The 24,425-nt window shown below is 39.0% G+C and overlaps 1 protein-coding gene across 6 annotated transcripts in view; it reads right to left on the reverse strand.

Annotated features, from left to right (window-relative positions):
• The window catches only part of RALGAPA2 (Ral GTPase activating protein catalytic subunit alpha 2), a 324,226-nt gene that overhangs the window by 138,364 nt on the left and 161,437 nt on the right, over window positions 1-24,425 (reverse strand). For all 6 annotated transcript variants that reach the window (XR_005984381.1, XM_041732346.1, XM_041732348.1 and 3 more), the window contains 2 exons: window positions 5,218-5,346; window positions 759-887 (listed from right to left, as the gene is read on the reverse strand). Coding sequence is in view for 5 of the 6 variants with exons in the window: in XM_041732346.1 (XP_041588280.1) it covers window positions 759-887; window positions 5,218-5,346 (258 nt within the window). In the remaining variant the exon portion in view is untranslated. The remainder of the gene's footprint in view (window positions 1-758; window positions 888-5,217; window positions 5,347-24,425) is intronic.

A 24,425-nucleotide genomic window follows, 5' to 3' on the forward strand; every position in this document is an offset into this window, starting at 1 on the left:
TCCCATCAGGGAGAACCTGAGAGGAAGGAAACACAGGGCTCAGGGGAACAGCCTGGTGATGGTCTTAGCCAGGGCCTCCTGGGTAAGTAAACCAGCCTGGAGAAGAGGGCTTCTGGCCATGCAATAAAAACCTAGCAAAGCAATTGAGACTTCAGATAGGAAAAGCTCAGTTTTCTTTTACTTCAATTAGATTATATATTATACGCTAAATTATATATTATAATTATGTACCATAAGTAGATAGATAGATTGATTCTGAGATTTGAAAAGCATTTTTGTTTGCCCCAAAGTCAGTTAAGGAGAGAACAAATACTTTACTTTTATTCTCTAAGGAATTAATAACTTGACATTTCAAACTATTAGTAGTATTTAATCAGCCTAACAATGGGACTGAATATTTGGCTTACTACAATTATTTCTTATAAACTCATTTGATGCACTAATGCAGCACAATTAGACCAAAATTTATTACAAACGATGATTCATTACATAATTACAATCCATAGGCATGATAAGCAGATCTAATAAAATACACCCAAGGAACATATCAGTTCTAACTGCAATATGCTCTGAATCTAATACATTTAATCCCCCTAAAACAGCCTTCTGGAAAACAACAACAATAACTACTGAAAGATTTAAACAATAAAGCAGAATTTTCAGAGATAAGTAGATCAATGTATGATAATGGAAGAGATAACCACAGAGCTAGAATTGTAAAATACTAAACTTGAGATTCATTCAAATGCATGAGGTACCTTGACATCTTCGGTTCCTGTGATAACTTCCTTGACTTCCGGCACAGACTGTAGTAAAGGGATGTCCCGGTAATTATTTGGAAAGCAGACAAGAGAACCGAGAATGGTGAGAGCTTCTGAATGAGGTGTCTGCATAAACACGCACACACATACAAAAAAAAGGGAAAACACCATTTTTTTCTTTTTCTAAGTCATAAACTTTACATAAGCAACATGCTTTGTTTCATGATTTTGGGAGAAAATCTTTACAATTATTTTATCCTAGATAAGAGGTATCACACTATGCCGGGTTATTTTCCTCCAGGTGAATATTTAAGTAAGAGAGGTTTGCCTAAATGAAAAAGCAAAGTTCCAAGGAATGGAAAATATCACTATACTCATATAAAACGCATTGTGAAAACTGGTCTGCAGATACATTCAGAGTCAGAAGAGCAAATGACTCAATCATGATTTTTACCTTTTATTTTTATTTATTTTTTAGTCAATATTATTGACAAAGCAAGGTAAGTGATATCAACTTAATATTATTAAGACAGTTAACAAAAAATCATAAGGAAGAGGGGTTGGGCTGAATTTCAGAAAGCAGAGACAGAAAGCAGACACCACCTACCAAATTTCCTGTCTCATCAAGAACTACTTTGCAAAATAACATATAGTGTCTGATATCTAGTGAGATACAAAATTACTTGTTTGTTCATTATTGGAATTACGTATATATTAAAGGAGACACTTTTTTCTAGATTTCAATCCAGCTAACACTTACTGGCAGCTATGACTAGCCAAGAATGGGGCAGGCACCAGGATAACAAAGGTATGCCATTTGTCCATCTACCCATCTGTCCATCTACCTTCTGTCTCTCTACTATTATCTGATAATTCTAACAGTAGCAGCTAACACTTACAGTGGTAGGCACTGTTCTAAATGCTTTATAAGGGCTCTTAGAATACCCTCAACAGGGACGCCTGGGTGGCTCAGTGGTTAAGCGCCAACCTTCAGCCCAGGGTGTGATCCTGGAGTCCCAGGATCCAGTGCCGCATGGAGCTGCATGGAGCCGCATGGAGCTGCATGGAACCTGCCTCTTTCTCTGCCTGTGTCTCTTCCTCTCTCTCTGTGTCCCTCATGAATAAATAAATAATATCTTAAAAAAAAAAAAAGAATACCCTCAACAATCCAATGAAATAGATACTATTATCATTTCCACATTACAAGTGTGAAAACTGAGGCTCCGAGAAATTAAATGGTTTTTCAAGTGACAGACCCTGATTTGCACTGAGGCCACCTAACTCCAGAGTCCCACTGGGCCTATTTTGTTAAGCATCTGAGGGTAGGAGAGTAAAGCAGAGATGGCAGTGTGGCATGTGGGGTGTGGGAGAAAAGGCAATTAGCACTGATACACAACATAGTGATGTGGCTATGAGAACCATATAGTGGGGATATTGTGGGAGCCCAGAACATTTTTTACCTCTCTTGGTTCTCATCAGCACACGGGTCCAAAAACAATGTAAAACAGGCAGAGAGATACTCTCTGGGAACCAAAATGAAGTAATGATTGGCTCTGCTCAGGACAGTTAGAGACACTAAGACAACCTGCTGCTAAAAGTCACATGGTGCCAGAGGAGCCAACCAGGCCAGCAGAGTGAGGCAGTGAGGTGAGCGGCACGAGGCCTGTGTGGGCAGTGGGAATGGAGAGGGCAGAAGACCTGGGGTACCCATGGACCTGTAAAAGGCCCAGGAGCACAGAGCCCAGAGGCCATGTGGGCGTGTGCTGCAGGAACTGGGGGCTCCTGTAGGCAGAGACTGAGAAAAGCACTGCAGCTCCCAGGTAGTGACTCCCAAGCCACATAGCACAGTGCCCACCTCATTCCACCAGCAGTGGCGCTATCAGTACGGAGCAGGAGTGTGAGGTGATGATGCTTTCAGGGAGATCAGAGTATCAGATGCTTACTGAAGCCAAGTGCAGGCCAAAGTGATGGCAGCTCTATAGCATCAGGGATGAAGTTGCTATATCATTAATGGTTTATCTCATTTCTTTTTTAAATACAAAGATTTGAAACCACTAGGGCAAACTGAAAATGCTAAGACTTGCCAAAGTTGGTCAGTGAGTACAGCTTGTTATGTGATCTGTACCACACAAAGCTCTGTGGTCACCACCCAAGCCTTTCCTCACCTGGCCCCTGGATGCAGGTACTAGCTCTCTTGGGCCTGGAAACACTTCACCAATTGGCCCTGGAACACCTTTCTTTGTTCCTACAGCGATCTGACAGTCTCTGTGCCAGAATGCCTCATTTTCTCTGGATCCAAACTGTGACGCCAAGTGTAGTCCTGTGCCCCTTCTCCTTCAGATCTGTACTTACTTGCAAAGGATATTCCAGATCTATGATTTCAATGCTTCGTGTATGCTGGACTCCCTGACATTTCTCTCTAGACCAGACTTCCCTCCTGAAGTCCAGGTTTGTATGTCATACCCCCTCAGGGGTAGAGAGGCATCTCACATTGATGAGCTCCATCTGACCTGAGTTCTGTCCTTCTCTGTGATACTACCCCACACCTCCATCAGTCTGTCCCCTCATCGGCTGCCTTTTCTTTTCCTTTATTTTTAAGTTAAGAAGATCTTTAAACATAAAAGGAGAGTGTTACAACTATATACCCAATACCAAGATTCAAGATTTTACCACTCTTGGCTCATCTGTATCCTTTTCTTTTTTCTTTTTTTTTTTTCATTTCAATATTTAAAATTCACTAAGAAGTTTCCACTTTCAATACTTTAAAGCTTCTTGAAGACATTATGTCATTCCACCATGGTCCCCAGCACCCCTGCTTTGGTTTTTTTCTTTGCATACATCATTTTCTGACATGTAATATAGTCATTTCATGTTTATAACCCCAACAAAGACAGGGGCTAGATGGTTTTCACTACTTCTCTACCCCAGTGGGTGCTCAATAAGTATCTCAGGATATGGGGTGCCTCCTGCTGTCTCCATTTATCTGATGAACACTGATGATATTTCAGGTCTCTGCCTCCTGCTGTCCCCATTTATCTGATGAACACTGATGATATTTCAGGTCTCTGCATCACTTCTCCCATGAAGATCTTTCTAGATCTTTCTGGTTTTTTTTTGAAGATCTTTCTAATACATGTTTTCCCCTCCACTTCTCACCATAGAACTATTCTACTGCTGTCCCTCTGGGGTCTGCATATGATTCTATTGTGGCTGCTAGAAACTCACGCACAGATATTAACACTATATCCTGTGAGTTTCTTCAATGTTGATCTAAATGCTTAAAAATAAATGTGAAGGTTCTTTGAGAATGATTATCCTACAATTTTCTTCAGAAATAAAGAATAATAAAAATTTGTCATATTCTTCACCAAAAAAGTTGAATAAACTCAACATTTTTCTTTTTTTCTACCTTTCTTTTCTTCTTTCATCCTTCGTCTCTCCTCTTTTCCCTTCCTTTTGCTTTTTACTTTATAAGAAGAAGTTAGCACGTAAAAATACCAGCGTGAAATGCCAGCTATATACAGTATTAAAAAACAACTTAATTTAAAATCCAGGTTTGGATTTGAATTTACCCTGAACAGGAGAAATAAGTAGAGTGAAAAAGTAAAACCATGTCAAATAAAATTTGCATACCTAGATACTCATATTGATTTCAATACAAGTCCCTGGCAAACGATAAAGCTTATTTCACTTACGCCATTTGCAGAGAAAAACAATGGAGTCTGAACAGATAACAGTTGTATAGAGCACAAAAGTGAGAGGCCCTTTATTTTTTATTTTTATTTTTATTTTTATTTTTTATTTTTTGAGAGGCCCTTTAAATTTAAATGTATAAGAGTATTCTCTCAAAAGGCATTAACACATTGCCCTAATAGTGGAGGTAAATGTGGAAATTGCAAATAATTTCTTTTTGCAGCCCTGAATGTTCACTTAGTCTATTTGATTCTAATTTTTTAGTACAAGAATTTTGCCAGTTTTATTATACATTAATAGTATCTATTTATTATCTGCTTAAAATTTAAGTGTTCTAATATTTCTAACATTTTAAAAATATATTTTCTATTAGACTTATAATAAGCAAGAAAATTATTTTAAAAATTATTGATATAATAAGGGATAAATTTCTCTCTTTACTGCAGACATCTCTCTGTGCCACCATTTACTGGAAAATGCTAATAGACTCTAAGACAAGTCCTGCTTGTGACTGTGTAAATGTGCTGAAATATTAGTGAGGATATGATTTTTCACACTCTGGCCTTTTGATGAAACGCCTTCCCAATACCAGTGTGTCATCTTATCCTACAATTTCACACATCAGCTGCCAGGGCATCTACCCGAGAGCCCAGTTTCACATTGCACTAATGAGTCAACACCTGTTAAGAGTGGAGAAATCTGAACCTTGTTAGTGATTGCGAAGCCTCCTGGGAGTTTGGATGCTGAGCATTGTCATACTCACCGCTGGCGTGTCTGTACTGAGGACCCTGGCAGCAGCTGTGATGAAGTCCCCTACCAGCATTGAGAAGCCAGGCAAACCCAAGGAGAAGAAGCGGGGTGGACAGTGCCTTATAATGGTGTTTAAGATATCCTTAAAAAGGAAGATAAAAAAACACAACTGTAATTTTCAATAACAAAGCAAGTATACATATGGACACTGTATGATAATCTGAGGGAACACAGGTCACAGAAATTTTTCAGTAAAAGGGAAACTGAGAGATGAGTTAGTTCAAGGGCTATTGTACCCATTTTACAGATAAAAGAATGGACACTAAGTTGTAAGATGACATGCCCCAAATCTAAATCATGGCGCTGGGACTAGACACTCCTTCTTTTACCTAAAGGTGAGCTCTTTGAACAACCTATAGGAGTGCTGAGGTAGGTATACAAATAAAACCTGCAAACATTGATCATTTCTAGTAGTCTTCAACTTTCAAAAGTTAAAGCACACTGTTACATTAAAAAGTCACAAGTAGGCTAAGAGATGGAAATTTTCACTTTTTGGATAATTCTGTGTTAATCAATGGGAATGAATGGAGAGCAGTAATATTCTAAGCTCAGGCAGTTGGGATGGCTCTGGGTACAAGTGTGATCATGATGCAAAAGTGCAAATACAGCAGTTGCCTTTTACGTGGTGTGCAGTGTGAATACCATCAACTGCCCAGACACCTGGTGTTCTTGTGACTGGAATGGCCTGTTTGTCCTTGGTGGGTGGGAGGCTAGCCCCTGCCCACCAGCTCTGTTGTGAGGCAGCCAGCACATTCCAGCCTGTGGCAAAGCAGGACTCCACCACTGGGCAGCATTCCTACTACCAGGACACATCTCTGTAACCATCTGTGCAAATGTGTGTGTACATGGGGGATTAGTCAGAAAACCACAAACTTCTTTATGCAGTTCTAGGCCATGCACATTAATCAAATCTACTGACGTACTAGACTTTATATGTCTTGTAGTTATTTAACCTATAGTTAGTCTCAAAAACCAAGCAAGAGACATAATACAAAAAAAAAAATCTAGTTTCTTTTCTCAGATTTCAGGGTGGCTATTTAAGAAACTCTTTAAAATAATCCTGATTTAATTTGCTTAAGTTAGAGCAAAGTAGTAGCAACATGCCAAATACTAATATGTTAAGTCCTTTGCAACAAAAATAACCTCATTTCACAACATGTAATCCTGAAAGAGAATTTTTATGTGTTCTCAATACATTTTTTCCCAAGTAAAGATTTATTTTTTCCCTTACATAATGGATTCATTTAGTTTCTACAAATTGTGTTGTTTATATCCTTAAAATGACTGTACAATGCTTACTCTTTTAGAGCTCAGATATGGTAAATAGTTTAGCAAGTACCAATTTAAAGTTTTAGCATTTCAGAATTTATCCTATACCAAAAATAGATAAACAGACAGAGGAAGGAAGGAAGGAAGGAAGGAAGGAAGGAAGGAAGGAAGGAAGGAAGGAAGGAAAAAACCTGACCCACACTTCTCACAGGTTAATGTTTAACCCTACTTTAATCACGTCCTTTGATACACTTTAGGGTCCATATCAGCCAAGGCAAACATTCTAAGGGGCTCAGCAGATGGATGCTGCAGTTTAGAAAGTGTGTAGTAAACTCATGCTCCAAGAGTGGAACAAAAGATCCACCTTTTTCATAATTAAACCTCTGATTAATGCCCTGGGCTCCTCACCACACACCTGTAATTACTCACAGAGGTACGCATTGTGCTGGGCCTTGTCTCGGAATATCAGGCATCAAGCTACCCGGCAGCAGATGGAAACACATTTCTGTTGACATATGCTGCAGTGAAAGGATTCATGCAAACCTGGCCAGCAAGGTAGCAGAATGCCATGCATCTGAAGATTAATAATGCAAACAACCATGATGTTAACTTTGTTATGTTTGTGCTAATTCCATCTGTTGAGATGAGGAACTGAGCTTTGAACTCTGTGGATTTTTAAAAATATTTGGCATATAACTTAAATAAGCCAATTTCACCACTGGAATTTAGAGTTTAACTTTTAAAAAATGCTTTTCTGGGACAAATTTGTGGGAATTATGAACTGAATTCTTTAAGAATCTAGGGCTCGAATTTGTACATGAAATCCATTTTGCTTCACAAAATTTATCTGCATAAAGGTAATGCTCTGTAAATGGGGCATTCACAAAAAATTACTAAGTTCCCATTGATGCTAAAGACAGCAGAAATGCATGGAGCTGAGATAAAGTCCCACACCCCCTGGATCTGGGCCAGTCACTTCAACGGAACCTGTTTCTATGGGCAAGAAGATTGGAAAGAGAGGGCAAAGCAACAGATGGCTAGCCTACCCAACCCTGCCACCCACGTAAGACAGAGTCCTGAGGAGAAGCAGGGCCTGGGTAGTTGTCACAGTTACAGTCAGCACTGGGGTAGGGGTAATGTGGGAGTCAAAGAGGGAACTATATGGCCAGTCAGCCAAATTATGGCCATATGCCTGCTTATTTTGTTTATCCACACTGAAATGGAACAACCCAAAGATTCTATCTTTGTGGTAACATGTTAAAATTAGGAATAACTGTGTGGTGCTCAAAAGAGAGCAGCTGCATATTCCCAATAAAGGCACATCCACCAAAGGTTCTACTCATTTCTAGTAGAATCTTTCTTTCACCTTCCCTTCCATACAGTAAGATCACAGCTATGGCTGGAATCTCTGGAAAAATAAAAATCTGGAAACTGTGAAATTTTCCACACACTTTCCTGGGCTTCATATGTAGAGAAGACAGGAAGCTGCTTCCCAAATGTTAATTATTCATGTACGACGTTGTGCCTTTTGCCATATACATGTCCAAAGTGAGCATTATTTGTCTGTTTTTGAAAGCAACTCACTTTTTTTTTTTAACTTAAGATTATTCTGGAAAACTAGTATCCTACATCACAAATAAAAAATAAGCCTTATTTTTTAATGTATTTCTAATACAATTATGGTAAAGCAAGGCTACCAAATTTCTGTTAAATAGAACTGACAGAGGCTCCCCTTGTCATAAAGGGGAGCTTGATCCTCAGCGTGGTGTAAAAGCTCTGTCCCTGCTCCAGCTGGCCTACCTAAGAGTCTTAAGGACCAGTGAAGGTGAAGAAAAAGGCTGTCGTTCTTACTGGGTGACTGGATGCTATTTAGTGAAACCTCCATTTTTGTGACCACGAGTGGGAAATGCTCCTGCACACAAACCCTGCGTGATGAAAAGAGATCTAGGACTGGGGCCTTGTGGCTTAGGTTCAAGGCCTAGTGTATTTGACTATGGGCTGATCATGTCATACTTAGGGCTTCATGCTTCTCTTCCATGAAAGATGGATACAAAGTCATATCTGAAGTATATATGTGAACACATGTCCTTCTAAACTGAAAAGGGCCATCAGAAATAAATACAGTAACAATTTTTTTTTCCCAAAAAGGTAAGGACTCTGAAGGATTTCACTTTCTAGAATTTACTTTGTAGATTTACTTCGCAGAATTCAGTGCTGATATTCAGAAAGAGCAAAAGATTCAAAGGTGGCATAAATAAGCCTCTCAGATTACATTATTTCAGATATTAAAAAACTCTAGAAATTAATACTCTCAAATAACATTCTTAGCAAAGTATTCTAGCAATTAGCTATAATGTATAGAGAATTTCTACGGCAAATAATAAAATAAAAATAGGAAAATGATATTTTTAGATTTTCTAGCTTTCATTCTAGAAGAATTTATAGAATTTATAGGAGTTACAGAATTTACCCAAAACAAGTGAATCTGGTAGCAAAAATTAGTTTCTTTTCCCACACTCTAAACAGGCTAAAAACAATTAAGTAAAACAATAAGTCCAATGAAAAATGGACTCTAAAACAGGAATCAAGTTTATTCTTGAAAATTGACCAGTATGAAGCACAGACAAAACTCTTTTACATGTTTTTGCTCAAAGGAAATAAACTTCATTCTGCAATATACTGCAATATAGCAAACAAACCACCAAAGTAGTATTCTTCTCCTGTTTTTGGTTAAAAGTCCACATGCATTGTACACATTGAGTGCGAAAGTGGATTGTAAGATGATAATTGTGAGTTTGCAGCTTATCAAAAGATTCCGGCTTATGAGAAAGTAACTGGCGAGAACATCTGCCTCTTATCACTGATCTTACAAAAAATCAGGTAATTCAAATAGAGGCGTGTTGTTTCCTCTCCTCCAAAGCACCGTTCTATAAACACAAACCACATTCAGCCTGGTAAATGAATCGCTTTAATTGAATGCTATGTACACAGTAACTGGAAAAACCATAAGTGATAAGAAAAACATATGGTGATGGCAATAGAAATTGGTTTATTCATTTTGCATAGTGTTGTTTCTTTAGTTCTCTTATAATTGACCTTTAGAACGATAAATGTGTAAAATAATTTTGTTTATTATGGCTCCAAACCTTCCAACAATTACACAAAATGAAAATTTAAAAGGAAGGATTCATTCTGGAAGCATTTCCATTGTCTACATAATTGCACAGCTATAATTTAGTGCTCGTGTTGTTATGGAAAATAAAAAAAGGGCCATTACAGGCCATTTCAATTCAAAATATTGCACAGTGGTGTCAAAAATGGGGGAAAATGTTCACTTTAAAGCAGTTTAAAATGGATTAACCCTGTAAACAAAAACATTTCAATATAGTATTCTATGAAACACAAATGTTCAAGAAGTAGCCATCATTCAAATGGAATTAGAAATGTTGCAACTGTACTTTCACACCAATTACATATATATTATTCACTTAATATTTGCTCACGGCCCAGCAGATGATGGTTGTAACACAATAGCCGACCATCTGTCTCCCTGCCTTTCCTCAGCGGACTCGTGCCTGCTCCTCAGGAGCAAACAGATCCGGTTATTCCACCTAAAGTCACACAGACCTTCCAGGAGGCCAAAGAGAATCGTTAAGAAATAAAATTCATGTATAGAAAAAAATCACTAATCTCCTTCTTAATTTTTTACTTTAAGAAAAATAAAATGCTACATAATGAATATTTTCACTATTTTTCAAAGATACCTGCCTTTTATCTAGAAAAATCTAGAGGGAGCTCTTTTGTTTGGTAACAGGCATAATGTTCAGATCTAGTTATCTCATTAATCTGGTTAATGAAAAGGTTCAACTCATTTCACACCCAAATAGAATTACTAATTATCAAAATATTTGAATGCAAAAGGATACTTTTAACACTAACCCTGGATATAATTTAAACTTTAACAATTAAAAAGGCAGCTACAAACCTACAGTACCTTGAAGACATATTTGAAGTATCAATTATCTATTAGCCAGCTCAGAAATGCCGAGTGACAAAAAAAATTTTAGTTACTGGAAGAACAGATCCCTCAAAGTCCCAAGGCCTTGGCCCCTTTCTTCAGCTAGTAGGTCTCTGTGTCCTCAGCTCTGTGCAAAAGACACCCTTTACATACCATAGCTGCTACCTGGCCTCTTCATTCTCTACATTGGTTCAGATAGGACTTTTCACGTATAAAAATAAAGTGGTTATTATTATTCTGGCCTTTAAAAGAATCTCAGCAGATCATGTCATGAGCACTGTGCTTCTGGAAAAGTCACTGAAAATAAAAACACAGCAGAAGAAAGCTAAAAATTCCTTTCAAGATCTGAGTCAAAGAATATGCTACATGTTATCCATTAAAAGGGCCAAATATGGTTATGATCTGTTTGGAGAAAAAGCAGAGATTTTTGTAAATGTTGGACAAATGTGACCTCTCTGGGTGTAACTATGTTACCAAGGCCAGAAGAAATACGACAGGACAGAGTAATTGGGTCAGAGTAATTGAGTTCTGTAGCTAGAAAAACAAAGTCCCCTAGTACTTCTCACCATGAAATATGCTATGGAGAAGACACTGAGCTTCCCTGACAGCAGGGTGCAAAGGCAAAAGGGAGTGAGAAACCTAAAATGAACTTCTGATGGCCACAGGAACTCCTATGGCCATTTGCATGGAATCAGGATTTCAGGAGTGACCGAACATCAGGCAGGTGGCAGAGAAAGTCACTGCAACCCTCAGCCCTAAAGAGAGCCTTGAATGCTTTTATGATTGCTTGTAGTTAATCCTGCATCTGTGAGGAAAAATTCTGCTAGCTTTCAAATGGAGAGACTGTCTGACTGCTTCGGGAAAAATGGGGGACTGACTGGTTGATTAACTGATTTTAAGAAACATTATATGAATTTTATTTTATATTGAAGTTGGTATGTGATCAGGTTGCTTCTCTTTCTTATCTGTAAGAGTGTTATTGAGAGTGCTAAATACTAACCACTAGACCACCAGGGAGAGCTTTATTGAGATATAATTTACATGTAATAAAATTCACCCTTTAAAGTGTACAACTCAGGGGCTCCTGGGTGGCTTAGTTGGTTAAGCATCTGCCTTTGGCTCAGGTCATGATTTCAGGGTCCTGGTATCAAGTCCCATATCGGGCTCCCTGCTCAAGTCCCATATCGGGAGCCTGCTTCTCCCTTTGCTCATGTCCTCTGTTTCCTTCTTTCTTTTATATTCTTTTTTCTTTCTTTCTTCCTTTTTCTCTTTCTCTCTCAAGTAAAAAACATTTTAAAGTGTACAACTCAGTCGTTTTCAGTAGATTCATAAAATTGTGCACTATCACCACTAATTTAAAACTACCTTCATCTCTCCAAAACGAAAACCCTCTACCCATTAGCAGTCATTCTCCATTCCTGCCCACCAGTCAGCCACTCACCTACTTCTCTGTCTCTGTGGATATGCCTGCCCTGGGCTTTTCAGAATATAGACTCATACACTATGTGGTATTTTTTCTACCTGGCTCTCACTTGGCAGGTTTTTCACAGTTCATCCATGTTGCAGCATGTAGCAATACTTTATTCCTTTTTATGGCCCAGTAATATTCCACTATGCTGATACACTACATTTTGTTTATCCTTTCATCTGCTGATGGACATTTGGGTTGTTTTCACTTTTGGTGATTGTGAATAGTGCTACTATGAAAATCTGTGCACCAATTTTCATTTGAATACTTACTGTCAATACTTCTGGGTATATACCTAGGAATGGAATTGCTGGTTCATATGGTGCTTCTACGTTTTAACTTTGGAGGAAGTAACAAACTGTTTTCCATTGCAGCTTTACCATTTCACATTCTTACCAGTAACATATGAAGGGTTCCAATTCCTCCACTTCTTTGACAACATTTATTTTTTGTATTTTTTAAAAAGTATGATAGCCATTCTAGTGAGTGTGAAGTATCTCTCTATAGCTTTGTTTTTTTTTTTTATTTCCCTGGCGACTAATGGTGCTGAACATCTTTTCCCATGCTTGATGGCCATTATATCTTCTTTGGAGAAATGTCTAAATCTTTCATCTATTGTCTTTTGGCTACTGAGTTATAATATTTCATGTATTCTGGGCACTAGACTCTTCTCAGATACAGGATTTGCAAATATATTCTACTATTTTGTGGGTTGTCTTTCACTTGTTTGATAGTGTCCTCTGGTGTAGAAAAATTTTTAATTTTCATGAAGTGTACTTTTAGCATTTTTTCTTTTGTTGCTTGTGCTTTTGATGGCAAATCTAATAATTTCTTCTAAGAGTTTTATAGTTTTAGTTCATACATTTAGGTCTTTGGTCCATTTTACATTAATATATTTGATCCATTTTGTGTTAGTGTCTTTTGTGTTAATGGTGTGAAGGAGGAATCCAACTGCATACTTTTGCACAAGTATATTCAGTTGTCTGAGTACCGCTTGTTGAAGAGATTATTCTTCTCGCACTTAACCATCTTGGCCACCTTGTCAGAAATCTGTTGACCAGAGATATATGAGTTTATTTCTGGACTCTTAATTCTATTCCATTCATCTATATATCCAAGTTTTTACTAGCACCAACACCATTTTGATTACAGTAGCTTTGTGGTGAATTTTGAAAAGCAACTGTGAGTCCTCTAGCTTTGTTCTTTTTCAAGATTGTCCTAGCTATTTGATATTTCTTGTAATTGCCTAAAAATTTTAGGATAAGCTTTTCCATTTCTGGAAGAAAGGCCACTGGAATTTTCTAAGGATCCTATTGAATTTACAAATCAGTTTGGGGAATATTGTTATCTTAACAATATTAAGTATTCCAATTCAGGGATATGGGACATTTTCCCATTTATTTTAGTCTTTAATTTCTTACAGCAATGTTTTATAGTTTTTAGTATATCTCTTTCATTTCCTAAGTTAAATTTATTACTAAAACATTTTGTTCACTCTGATACTACTGTAAATTAAACTGTCTTAATTTTATTTTCATATTGTCCATTGTGGTATACAGAAACACAGTTAATTTTGTATATAGATTCGGTATCCTGCAACTTTGCTGAATTCATGTTTTCATTCTAACAGGAGTTTTTTTGTGATTGTGGGAATTCCTTAGGGTTTTCTATACGAGATTATATTACCTGTGACTACAGAGAACTTTCCTTCTTGCTTTCCAGTTTGGATGCCGTTTATCTCATTTCCTTACCTAACTGCCCTGGCTGTAATCTCCAGGACACCACTGAATATAAAGCTGTGAGAGTGAACATGTTTCTTCATCTTAGAGAGAATGTAGAGGTTTAAAATGGAAAGGCCTGTTGTTTCTGGGGTGGGCAAAAAGCCAGAGCCTATGACATGGCATTCACCTGTTATCAAAATATTTTTGGAGCTTAGCAAATTAGCATAAGGATGCTCAGGGTATTCAGAGATCAGATGCTCTGAGAAAGAACTTACCCTCTGTCATATGAATTGAGTTATTCTCTCACCTCTAAATCCTCAGCAACATGAACGAAATTAAAGCCCCTTTTACTCTGACCAACAATACCCTGCTTGCAGGCCATGGATCAGGAGGAGCTGCAGTCACGTGTGTTTCTTTTTTTAAAAAAGATTACATATTTATTTTTTCATAAGAGACACACACACAGAGAGAGGCAGAGACACAGGCAGAGGGAGAAGCAGGCTCCATGCAAGGAGCCCGATGTGGGACTCGATCCCAGAACTCCAGGATCACGCCCTGAGCCGAAGGTAGGTGCTAAACCCCTGAGCCACCCAGGTGTCCCTTATGTGTGTTTCTTATAATGGGCATTTCACAGCTCACTAGGGGAGACTACCACAGAGATGGCAAACCTATCAGGAAATTCCGGCACATTTATGATTCCGTAAGATGAAAAAAACTGTTGGAGGGTCGTAAAGAGACGTGACTTAGCAGCTGCAGCAATCATGCCTTGAAGACACCATGGCCTGACTATGTAATGACTATGTTAGTTGTGACCCTGATAGCCTCCAATCTACAACATTACAGTTTGTACAACAGGCTGGTTTAATGAGGTTGATGCAATGCTCAGAGCAGTTATTAACTCCTGACAATGGGACTTCAGCAAATGAGGCCTTCAATAAGTTGCTGCTGGTGAGTGATGACAGTGAAAGTGTCAAGGCTGCAGCAGACTCCTGCGTGCACAAAGGACGCTTAGAGTGCTGGAGATAGGTGCAGCACTCTGAAATGGGACCAAAGCTAGTAGACAATGCTGGGGGACAAGTAGACGCAGAAAGGCATTTGTATACACCCCAAGAATTTATAAGGGCCTAGGAGCAGGATGGATGAGGTGAGATAGGAGGATATTCAGGATATTCTGAGGCAGACAGCTCAAGTCTCTCCACTGGCTCTTCCTCCCCACTCTTCCATAGCTTTCACGATGTTCTGGCACAGAAGCAAAGGCAAAGAGTCACTGCCTTCACAGATTACAGATTAGAAATGCACTTATGGAGCATAATCATGCAAGTAATACCATTAATGTAGGAATTACCGCAATGACCGCAACATGCCCTCCTAGAATTAATATAGGTCCTACAGCCACAGGCAGCATACTGTTCATCCTGTTTCAGGAACGCATCACCTAGAAATATATTTTCTTGAGAATATTAGTAAGAAATTATCGGATGAAACCATAGGCTTAATATACTCAGGTGCTGCCTAATGCCATGGCTGCAAGGTGCAGTGAGGTTCAGTCAATATTGCCAATGACACCAAGCAGAACACTCATGTCACTCTCGGGCTGGAATCCAAGTTAGGGTCTGACCGCACACTTGTATTACTTTAGAATAAAGTACAGAAATTAAGTAGGGAAAATGTCTCTCTACTGAATTTGGGTAACAAGGATATTTAGTGTATCCCCTTGGAATCTTGAAAACCTAGAGAAGAAAGATCTAAGAGAGCATCATTCAGTGTTTTCACTGACACACATGGAGTGGGAGATCAATGAAGGCCAGAAATTGTCCAAAGGTCTGGACACAAACCCAAGCATGTTCCCCTTCCTTAGGAAGAGAAAATGTTAATCCAGGGTCATTGAAGCACCATTTGACATTTGTGAGTAACGGGCCTCATATGTAGAGCCAGAGCATTATTCTAAGGATGTTACTTAAGTCTGAAATACAAATTATTCTTTCATCCCATTCACTCTGCCGAATAATCATTTATAAATGCAAATAACACTTTTTAGAGCTATACTTTCAAGTGAAGTCAATAAATGCTCTGGTTTAAAAATGTGCTTCCAAAATATACACATATCAGTCTCACAGGAATATTAACAAATGAGGGCACTAGATCATAAAAGGCTATCTTCTAAATAGAAATGAGCCTCCTGCCAAAATATTCTTAGGAAACTGCTAGATGAAAATTAAAGTTGTGTGTGTACATATGTGTACACTTGTGCATGTGCATGAAGCACAGGCACTGTATGCCTATGGGTGGTAGTTAGAACAATTCTATGGAAAAACACCAAGAAATCTCCCAGAATTCCAACAAGAAACCAGGATTCCTACTTTTCCCTCAAAAGGAATACTAGAAAACCCACATCATTGTGGATTCTGTGTTCATTTAATGCTGCTAAAAGACTTAGAACTTAGGATGCTGTTAAAGACAAGTGTCTGGTGCACTTAAAAGTGTTTCTTTCTCCTTTGCTGAAATCAAGAAGCCTGGCTGTCAGGTATGGATGAAAGTGTGCTGCTTGGTGGCATGGAGTTCTTCAGACTCTTTGCTAGGCCATAACCAGAAAAAAGGGTAAGAGGAAAGTCTCTTCCTGTTGCAGCCTCGCCTGTCTTCTGGAAAAGAAATATACTTTGGAATATGATTATTACATCTTCTTTTCATTCTAGGATAACATAAAATGCATGCTCTCTATTTTGTTTCCTTGTAAGTAAAATTACTCCACTGGCATGTGGGAGCAAAATCAAAGCTCCATATTTTTCCATATTTTATGTTATGTAAAAAAAAAAAAAAGAAGAAGAAGAGAAAGAGGGGCTATGTGCTGGTCATTCGATTCTAGGACTCTACAAACGCATCTTACCAACGTTAGATGGCCGTCTAGAATGATATGGAGAGCAGTTCCAACAGGTAATATTTTTAGTTTCATTTTGGGTAAAAGACTTACATGTTCTTCTTTTTGTAATGTAATATGTGTCTGGACAATGAGCTCCAAGAACAGCTTAAATCAAAGAGACAATTCCCAAAGGGAGCTAGCTCTGTCAACCCACTTCTGAGGAAACCTCAGGCTAGAACCACTAAGAAAGTGACAGTTTTGGCAAACCTGAGGCATTCCCTAGCCTGCTTGTTCCTGTGATGGAGAACTGAGTGGATGTGAATCCCACCACAGGAGGACAAAAGAGGTAAAGGTAAGGAATTAGACCATCTAGAATAATTAAATGAGCTCTGACAGGTCAACAAGTGGCTTGCTGCTTCAAATTCTAGGAATATCTGTTTAACATTTTGGTTTCTGATCCACATACAATAAAATTCACCTATGGGGATTAAAAAGCACTTTCTTTACACAAAGTTGCTTTCAGGCAGATGTCAGAGAGAAGGAGGAAGAAGGAAGAGAAAGGATTTGGATATAAGACTCCTAAAAGATACCATTACTTTGCTCTCTGACCTTGGTAGGTACATGGCCTCCTGAGCAACAATTTCTTCATCTGTAAGATGGGAAAGAAAATGCAACATACTCCATAGTGCTCTTACAAAAGGTGACAGAGACTGACTGGAAAGCATTTTGTAAATTCCAAAGCCTCATACATCATTGTTTATATTAAGTTACAGCAGGATTTTTAATTACAATCTTATTAAAATATTAATTTTTCTAGAGTCACCTGAGAAAGAAGACTCGAAACAGATCTGATTTCAAATCCGCTCATTAGGGGTCCCTGGGTGGCTCAATCAGTTAAGCATCCAACCCTTCATTTCAGCTCAACTCATGATGTCAGGGTTGTGAGATCAAGCCCTGTGTCAGGCTACATGCTGGACTGGACATGGAACCTGCTTAAGAATCTCTTTTTCCCTCTCCCTCTGCCCCTCCCCTACTCACACTCTCTCCTAAATAAATAAATAAATGAAAGTGCTTTTGCTTTAAAAAAAAATCCACTCATTAAAAAATAGCCCAAAATGAAAGCCACATCATTCTGATAATCTCCTACAAAATCATTCCACAGTAAGTTGACAAAGTTCTTGAGTGCTAACTCAGTTGCAGGTACCATGTCATTGCTGTAAGGGGAATGATGTGGAATAAAGCATGGCCCCTACCTTCCAGCAAAGACCCCTCAGGTGTAGAGGACAGTTCTGCATAGCCTTGAGTGAGGGCAGGCCAAGAGCAGAGAGCTCCTGGAGAGGCATAGCCCAGCACTCATGAGAACCCAGGAGGGAAGCAGAGAGGTGACACAAAGGCCCTGATCTTGAAAGAAGGACCATGCTGCACACATTCATGGCAAGACTCCGGTCAGGGGAGGTGGGGTAAGGTAGGTATTTTATTTTAATGTCTTACTACTAAAAGGTTCTCTTCTAAAATTTCTCTAGCCCACAAATACCTACCAAAGAATATTTTTCCAAGGAAGAACAAAAGAAAAACCGTTGTTTATTGTTTCTTCAAAAAACAATGTTCTCTCTAAAATGTGTTCCAGTAAATAGCATTAATAGCTGAACAGTCTGCAATTACCACACTCCCACTTATTGTTATGTATTAAAAAGGAATCAACAGACAAAAAGAGATTATTCCCCACAAGGAGAGCATTCTCTCACAGAAACAAAACTTGCAATTTAGAATGTTTTTCTTGATGTTATTTCCTTGTATCCAAATCTATCCTTTATGGGTTATAAACCACAGTCATGATTTAAAATCTCTTATATTCAAAAATCAATCCTTTCCACACAGGAGTTAAGGCACACCCCTCCTCAAGTAAAAGTTAGAGTTTGCAATGCTTCTAGAAGTCACCTCTGTCTCTCAGTTCTTCTCTACCTAAAGAAAAATGTGAATTTTCTTAAAATCTTCATAGAATTCTAAATGGGAAAAGAAGCTCTTGCATGTCAAAAAGTGATTTTCCAAACAACAGGGGAATCCCTTCTGCAGTGACCCTACTAGTACCTACTGAAGGCCTACTGCTCATTTTCCCAGGGCCCTAAAGAGAGCCAGTACAACCCCATTTCACAGAACAAGTAGCTCAGGCCAGGGGAGGTTATGTGGCCTCAAAAATTGCTGACTCAAGCAAACAGCAACTTCAGCACAAAGCCAGGGCTCAAAGTCTGGAGTGGATGGCCTTTTTGCCTAGGCTGCCAGGAGGCAGCCAGACCAGCGGCCATAGACACACACGATAGAGCTTGAGAGGCTTACAAACCCCCAATCAATCACTGGCCATGTCTGAACATAACAACTGGCTAGAAAGTGCCTGTGATGGTGAGCTGGAGTCTACCATCAGTCCCCACTCTGGAGGTAAGACAGCCTGATCTGTCTCTGCTCACAGGCAGGACTCCAGACATTTGAAGGAAGCAATGATCTGTGCCTGTGTGCCAACTACTCGCCATGCAAGCTGTTCTCTTGCCATCCTTCTTCCTCTCAGCCACTCGGCAGCATGCATGCAGTGTGCAGGCGGAGCACAGCCACCCTGAGCCCCTCTTCACTTCCCCTCACACTTGCAGTGCCTTAGGCTCTGTCCACAGATTTGGCTTCTGACAAAATGCACCTCAGCTATTTGTCATGTTAACTCTGAATTAGTGTGATCACTCCATGCTTGAGTTCTTAAATTGCTTCTCCTTTTTAAAAATAAATTGGGCCATATGAAATTGAAACACCCCCCCCCCCTTAAGAACAGTCCACTACTGGCAATTTTCATTATGTTCAACCTAAAACATTTGCCTCTCTTTCATCTCCCTAGCTAAATTTTTGTAGGGTTTAATTTCCTTGGTTAGGTTCAGAGAACTAGTCTTTCATACTTGTTTTGATTGCTGGGTTTTGTCATTTAGTCTGGTGTCATCTGCCCAGGTACTATTCTAGGGCAGGGTTCCTCAACCACAGCACTACTGACACTGAACTGTAAAATCTTTGCTGTGGTCCTATACATTGCAGGATGTGTAACAACATTCCTGGCCTCTACCCACTAGATGCCAGCACACCCTCTCCCCTCTTGTGACAACCAAAGTATCTCCAGCCATTGTCCAGGGTCCCCAGAGGGGAGGGGGTGCCAAACACCCCTGCCAGCCTGGGAATCAGTGTTCTAGGGTAACGAATGATGGCTAGATCACCTCTATAGAAAGACAAAAGTTCATGTCAGCTCTGAAATTGATCATTGGAGCCAAAGCCTCAAGGAGAATGGTTTGGCTAAGTTACTTGGTCATCTATTCTTCCCCATGATGCCACATGGGTTTGAGGAGGCTGACCTTTTTTTTCCCTGCTAGTTTTGATCAATTGACATATTTATTGAGTGCCTATTCTGTCTGGGAAAAGACAGGATGCACTCCAGGGATTCTATAAGGAAGATTCTGGTTACTTGGGCCTTGTTAGAGGCCACTGTAGGGTTTTCTTTCAAAGAGACTCGGCACAAAAGAACATTTTTTTCTACTGAAAGATGTAGGTCAGCTTATACACTTTACCATATGGTAACAGTTTAGTAAAGACAAAATCTTTCAATTTTCCACATATATTGAGTTGCTATTATATTGCATTCTTATGCTTTATTTCATGTAGCATATGCTTATTAAACACGTATGGCTAAGTTCATATTTAAATTCATAATTCAGGGCACCTGGGTGGCTCAGTGGTTGAGCATCTGCCTTTGGTTTGGGTCATGACTCTGGGGTCTTGGGATCAAGTCCCACATTGGGCTTCTCACAGGGAGCCTGCTTCTCCCTCTGCCTGTGTCTCTGCCTCTCTGTGTCTCTCATGAATAAATACAGTCTTAAAAAAATAAATTCATAATTCATATTCTTCACTGATAATGTCATTTGAAAGAAAGCCTTTATGCCTTTAACTCCAAAAAGGAAATCAAACAAAATTCAAGTTTCTGGCCTCAGATAAACCTTTCCCTCTCCAGGTCATCCTCCCCTGCTATCATCTTACCTTTCTAAATCTGTGAAACAAGTTCACTGCACACATGTTAAATCTCCTAACTGAAGCCTCTACCATCTGTTACCTTCTACATGTTTCTATTTTCCTTATTTAGGTGTATGAGGGGTAAGTGGGTTCAGTTTATAGCTTAATGAAAATAATTATTGCTTTCACAGCTGCAAAAAAAAAAAAAAAAACAACCCTCCAGGTTGTTATTTTGATGTAGTCATCTGTCTAAAGTCTCCATGGTCACTGAAAGGTAAGCAAAGTCATAATAAAAAATTTTTTGGTAAAACTTGACCAATCTGTGGTTTGTACATTCTCATGAAACCTTATGGGAAACACTCAGAAACCACTGGATGCTACCTAGTGGTAGAACACTATGTGATAGAGTCTACATTGCATCACCCTGAATGTGATAAAATAAGAATTACTATTAATTTATCAATACATGTTAGGAGAGGATTCACATATATCACCTATCCTTGTAAATATTATTCTTCCATCAGAACTAAGCCAAACTTGAAAGTTTTATTTTATGTGTTGCTGTAGTAAACCCTTATATTCAACAAAATTCCATTAATTTTTTAAAAAAGTAAATTCAAACTCATAAATAATATTTTTAGAAAAATAAGGGAGGCTTTTTTTTAAGTGTCAAAGTACTTTAAAAAACGAATAGTAACAAAACAGGCTAACAAAGAAATAAGATAATAGAGATCTTTAGAAATTCTAAATAAATTTACAGTTTGGAGGTCAACTGTTCAAATTCCAACAGGGTTAGACAATGTGTTCTCTTAAGTGGAGAGGAAATGTGCTTGGAAATCTTTCCAGGTAAGAATTCTTTAGGGACAGCCCTCAGTGTATCCTCTATACATCTGCTTTGCCCGCCTCTGTGCTACAGTGACCATGATGAAGAGACAGGTCCCAGTCTACCTTGCCGCCCACCTTTTCTCAATTCATCATTGTGCTTTCTGAGTTGACCTTTACTTTGAGAGACAGTGGGAATAGTGCAAACAGGCTCTGTCTTCTCAGGGTACTTACCACTCACCACTATATCCAATCTACCAAAATATTTCTCATACACAAAGAAATGCACAAAATACATAAAACCTATATATGCACATGCACAGAAATATGCACATATAAGTAAACGAATTTCTGCATACAAACTCCATCTGTGTTTTAATCCTTGTTAGGCCCTCATTAGCTTGCCTCTGGGCTCTTACAACAATTCCCTCTCTGTGCTTGTTGCCCTCATTCCTTCCTGATTATAATCCATCCCACAGGGATCCCTGGGTGGCGCAGCGGTTTAGCGCCTGCCTTTGGCCCAGGGCGTGATCCTGGAGACCCCGGATCGAATCCCACATCGGGGTCCCGGTGCATGGAGCCTGCTTCTCCCTCTGCCTATGTCTCTGCCTCTCTCTCTCTCTCTGTGTGACTATCATAAATAAATAAAAATTAAAAAAAAATAATCCATCCCACGTAACTATGGTTTAAGTTTCTTAAAATGCTTTTTGGCAATGCTGAATGTTGTGCTCCAAAACGTTCAATGGCTCCCCAATAGACATGAGATGAAAACGATGCTGAATCAAGGTTCCCTACAGTGCTGTCTAGATTCATGTCCGCACATTATTTCCAGGCACACATTTGGCACTAATACAAACCATTCTGGTCACTCTTCCTTGGCCTGAGAAGGTCTGTATCTCTGACATGTGAAATTCTTCCCTGTTTCTTGTCCTACTATTTAAATCCCATCCTTCCTTGGTAGTTCTGCTCAAATTGACTCTACTTCCTCTGTGAGCGGCTTTCAAATTAACTTAGCTAGAAGGGTATTCAACTCAGTTCAATTCCAGTAACATGTGTACCACTTGCTTGGCTCTTTGCACAATCTGATGGATACCACAGATACTCATGTGTTATCTTAATGCCATATATGTCCTCAGAACCTGACTAGGTTGTTACAATGGTGAGGGAAAATATTCAACATGAAAAGATTATTGAACCTTTTGCTATATTTAGGAAAGAACAATGTGACCCTAATAATAAAATGTCTAAAAATGGATCAGAGGATCCAAGAAGGCTCAGTAGGGGAGGGCTGTAGAGGTTCTCTGGTCCAACTCACTCATTGCTCAAGGAAGGGCCCCATGGCCAGTGGGTGACAATGGTGAGTCTCACTCCCAGGTCTCTCATCTCCTAATATGTGGCCTGCCATCCATAAAAGCCAAATGTTGAATATACTTTGAAGCCATCTTATATCCTGATGTCTTGGAAGATACATTTCCCCATTCTTAAAAACTTCAGGAATAAGGCCCAGGATTAGTCCTGTTTTTACTCATTGTACAACCTTATAGTTTTAAAAAACTGTTTTAAATGATGCTCTTAAGCTGGCCTTCTACAGTTCCTCCACTGATACACATCGAGGCTATTATTTAATCCTCTAACCATCAGTTAGACCTTTAAATTTATAAATATGCACTTTATCCTGGTAGTACTACATCAAAATCCCATGAATTTAAACCTTGATAACAATCACTTGCTGTACAGAATAAGCACTTTAGAGATATATTAGAATTACTTCTTTGGATATGAGATTAAAAAGTTTCCTAATTTGCCATCTTAACTGTACTTTTCCTTAAACTGAATACTCATTTATGTTTAGCCTTAAATATATTTATAAATTTATGTGTATCTAACACATGGTTCTAGTTATAAGTCTAAATTTTCAGCAAAGAACAATTCTTTGTCTGCGAAAAGGTGATGCAATTATTACATATCACTGCATGATACAGGCTGTCTGGGGTTATTAAAAGAGTCAGGTATGGCCAATTTACAAATATCACCCCTGCACCTTGCTTTCATAGCTCACTGCGTAGTCTTATGCTCACTGAGAGGCCTCTTGGGATCTTTTTACAAACGACTGTTTATTATTATATTATTCCATCATATACCTCATGAGAGGAGGTTGTAACATCCGTTAAGACAATCAGGAGGTATTTTGACTTCTAAGAACATTACTCTATATAATGTTTAAAATTTATGTTTTCTTTAACATTGGTATGGCAAAGGCTCACTATAATATGAAATTAAATGAAAGCAAAGGTTCCTAAAACAAGTTAAACATTCTTGGCAATAAAACAAGTGGCTAAAGTTAAGGGGGAAAAAGAAACACTACAAGTGCATTTAGTGACTGAAATATGAACTATGTTGATCATGTATCATCAGCGCCCAGGTTGGTATCTTGCAGAGTAGCCACTACTGTCTGAGCCAGGTTCTTACTTGCAAGCAACAGAATCTACTTTGCTGAGATGAAGACGAAAGGGATTTATATCGGGGCATTAGATGGTTTATAGAGTTTCTAGAAGTATCGGGGAACCAAGCATGAACCTTCCACAGCCAGGAACAAGGTGGCAAGCATCTTGTCTAGCTATGTGCCACAGTGGTTGTAGCAGACATGCTGCTGCCTGCCCTTATCACTATGATGCAGGTTCCTGAGCAGAACCTCCCAAAAGCTGCTGCCTACCACTCCCTATGTGCACTTTCCAGCTCTGCCATGTATGTGCCTCTGCTGGATGGGACCTGGGTGGATGTGGACTCAGCTACAAGGAACTTGGGACATGTATAGTTCATCTTTTTAGCTCGCATCATAGAGAAGGCACAGCCAGTGGTGGGGGATACGCAAAAATATTTTTGAATCACAAGAGGGTTAAATAAACATTTTACTTAGGTTTGCCCCACAGCATGGAGACTGGTTACTTCTCCACCCGTGCTGAAATTCCACAATGCC

This window comes from Vulpes lagopus, chromosome 18, assembly GCF_018345385.1.
Source record: "Vulpes lagopus strain Blue_001 chromosome 18, ASM1834538v1, whole genome shotgun sequence".
Classification (NCBI taxonomy): domain Eukaryota; kingdom Metazoa; phylum Chordata; class Mammalia; order Carnivora; family Canidae; genus Vulpes; species Vulpes lagopus.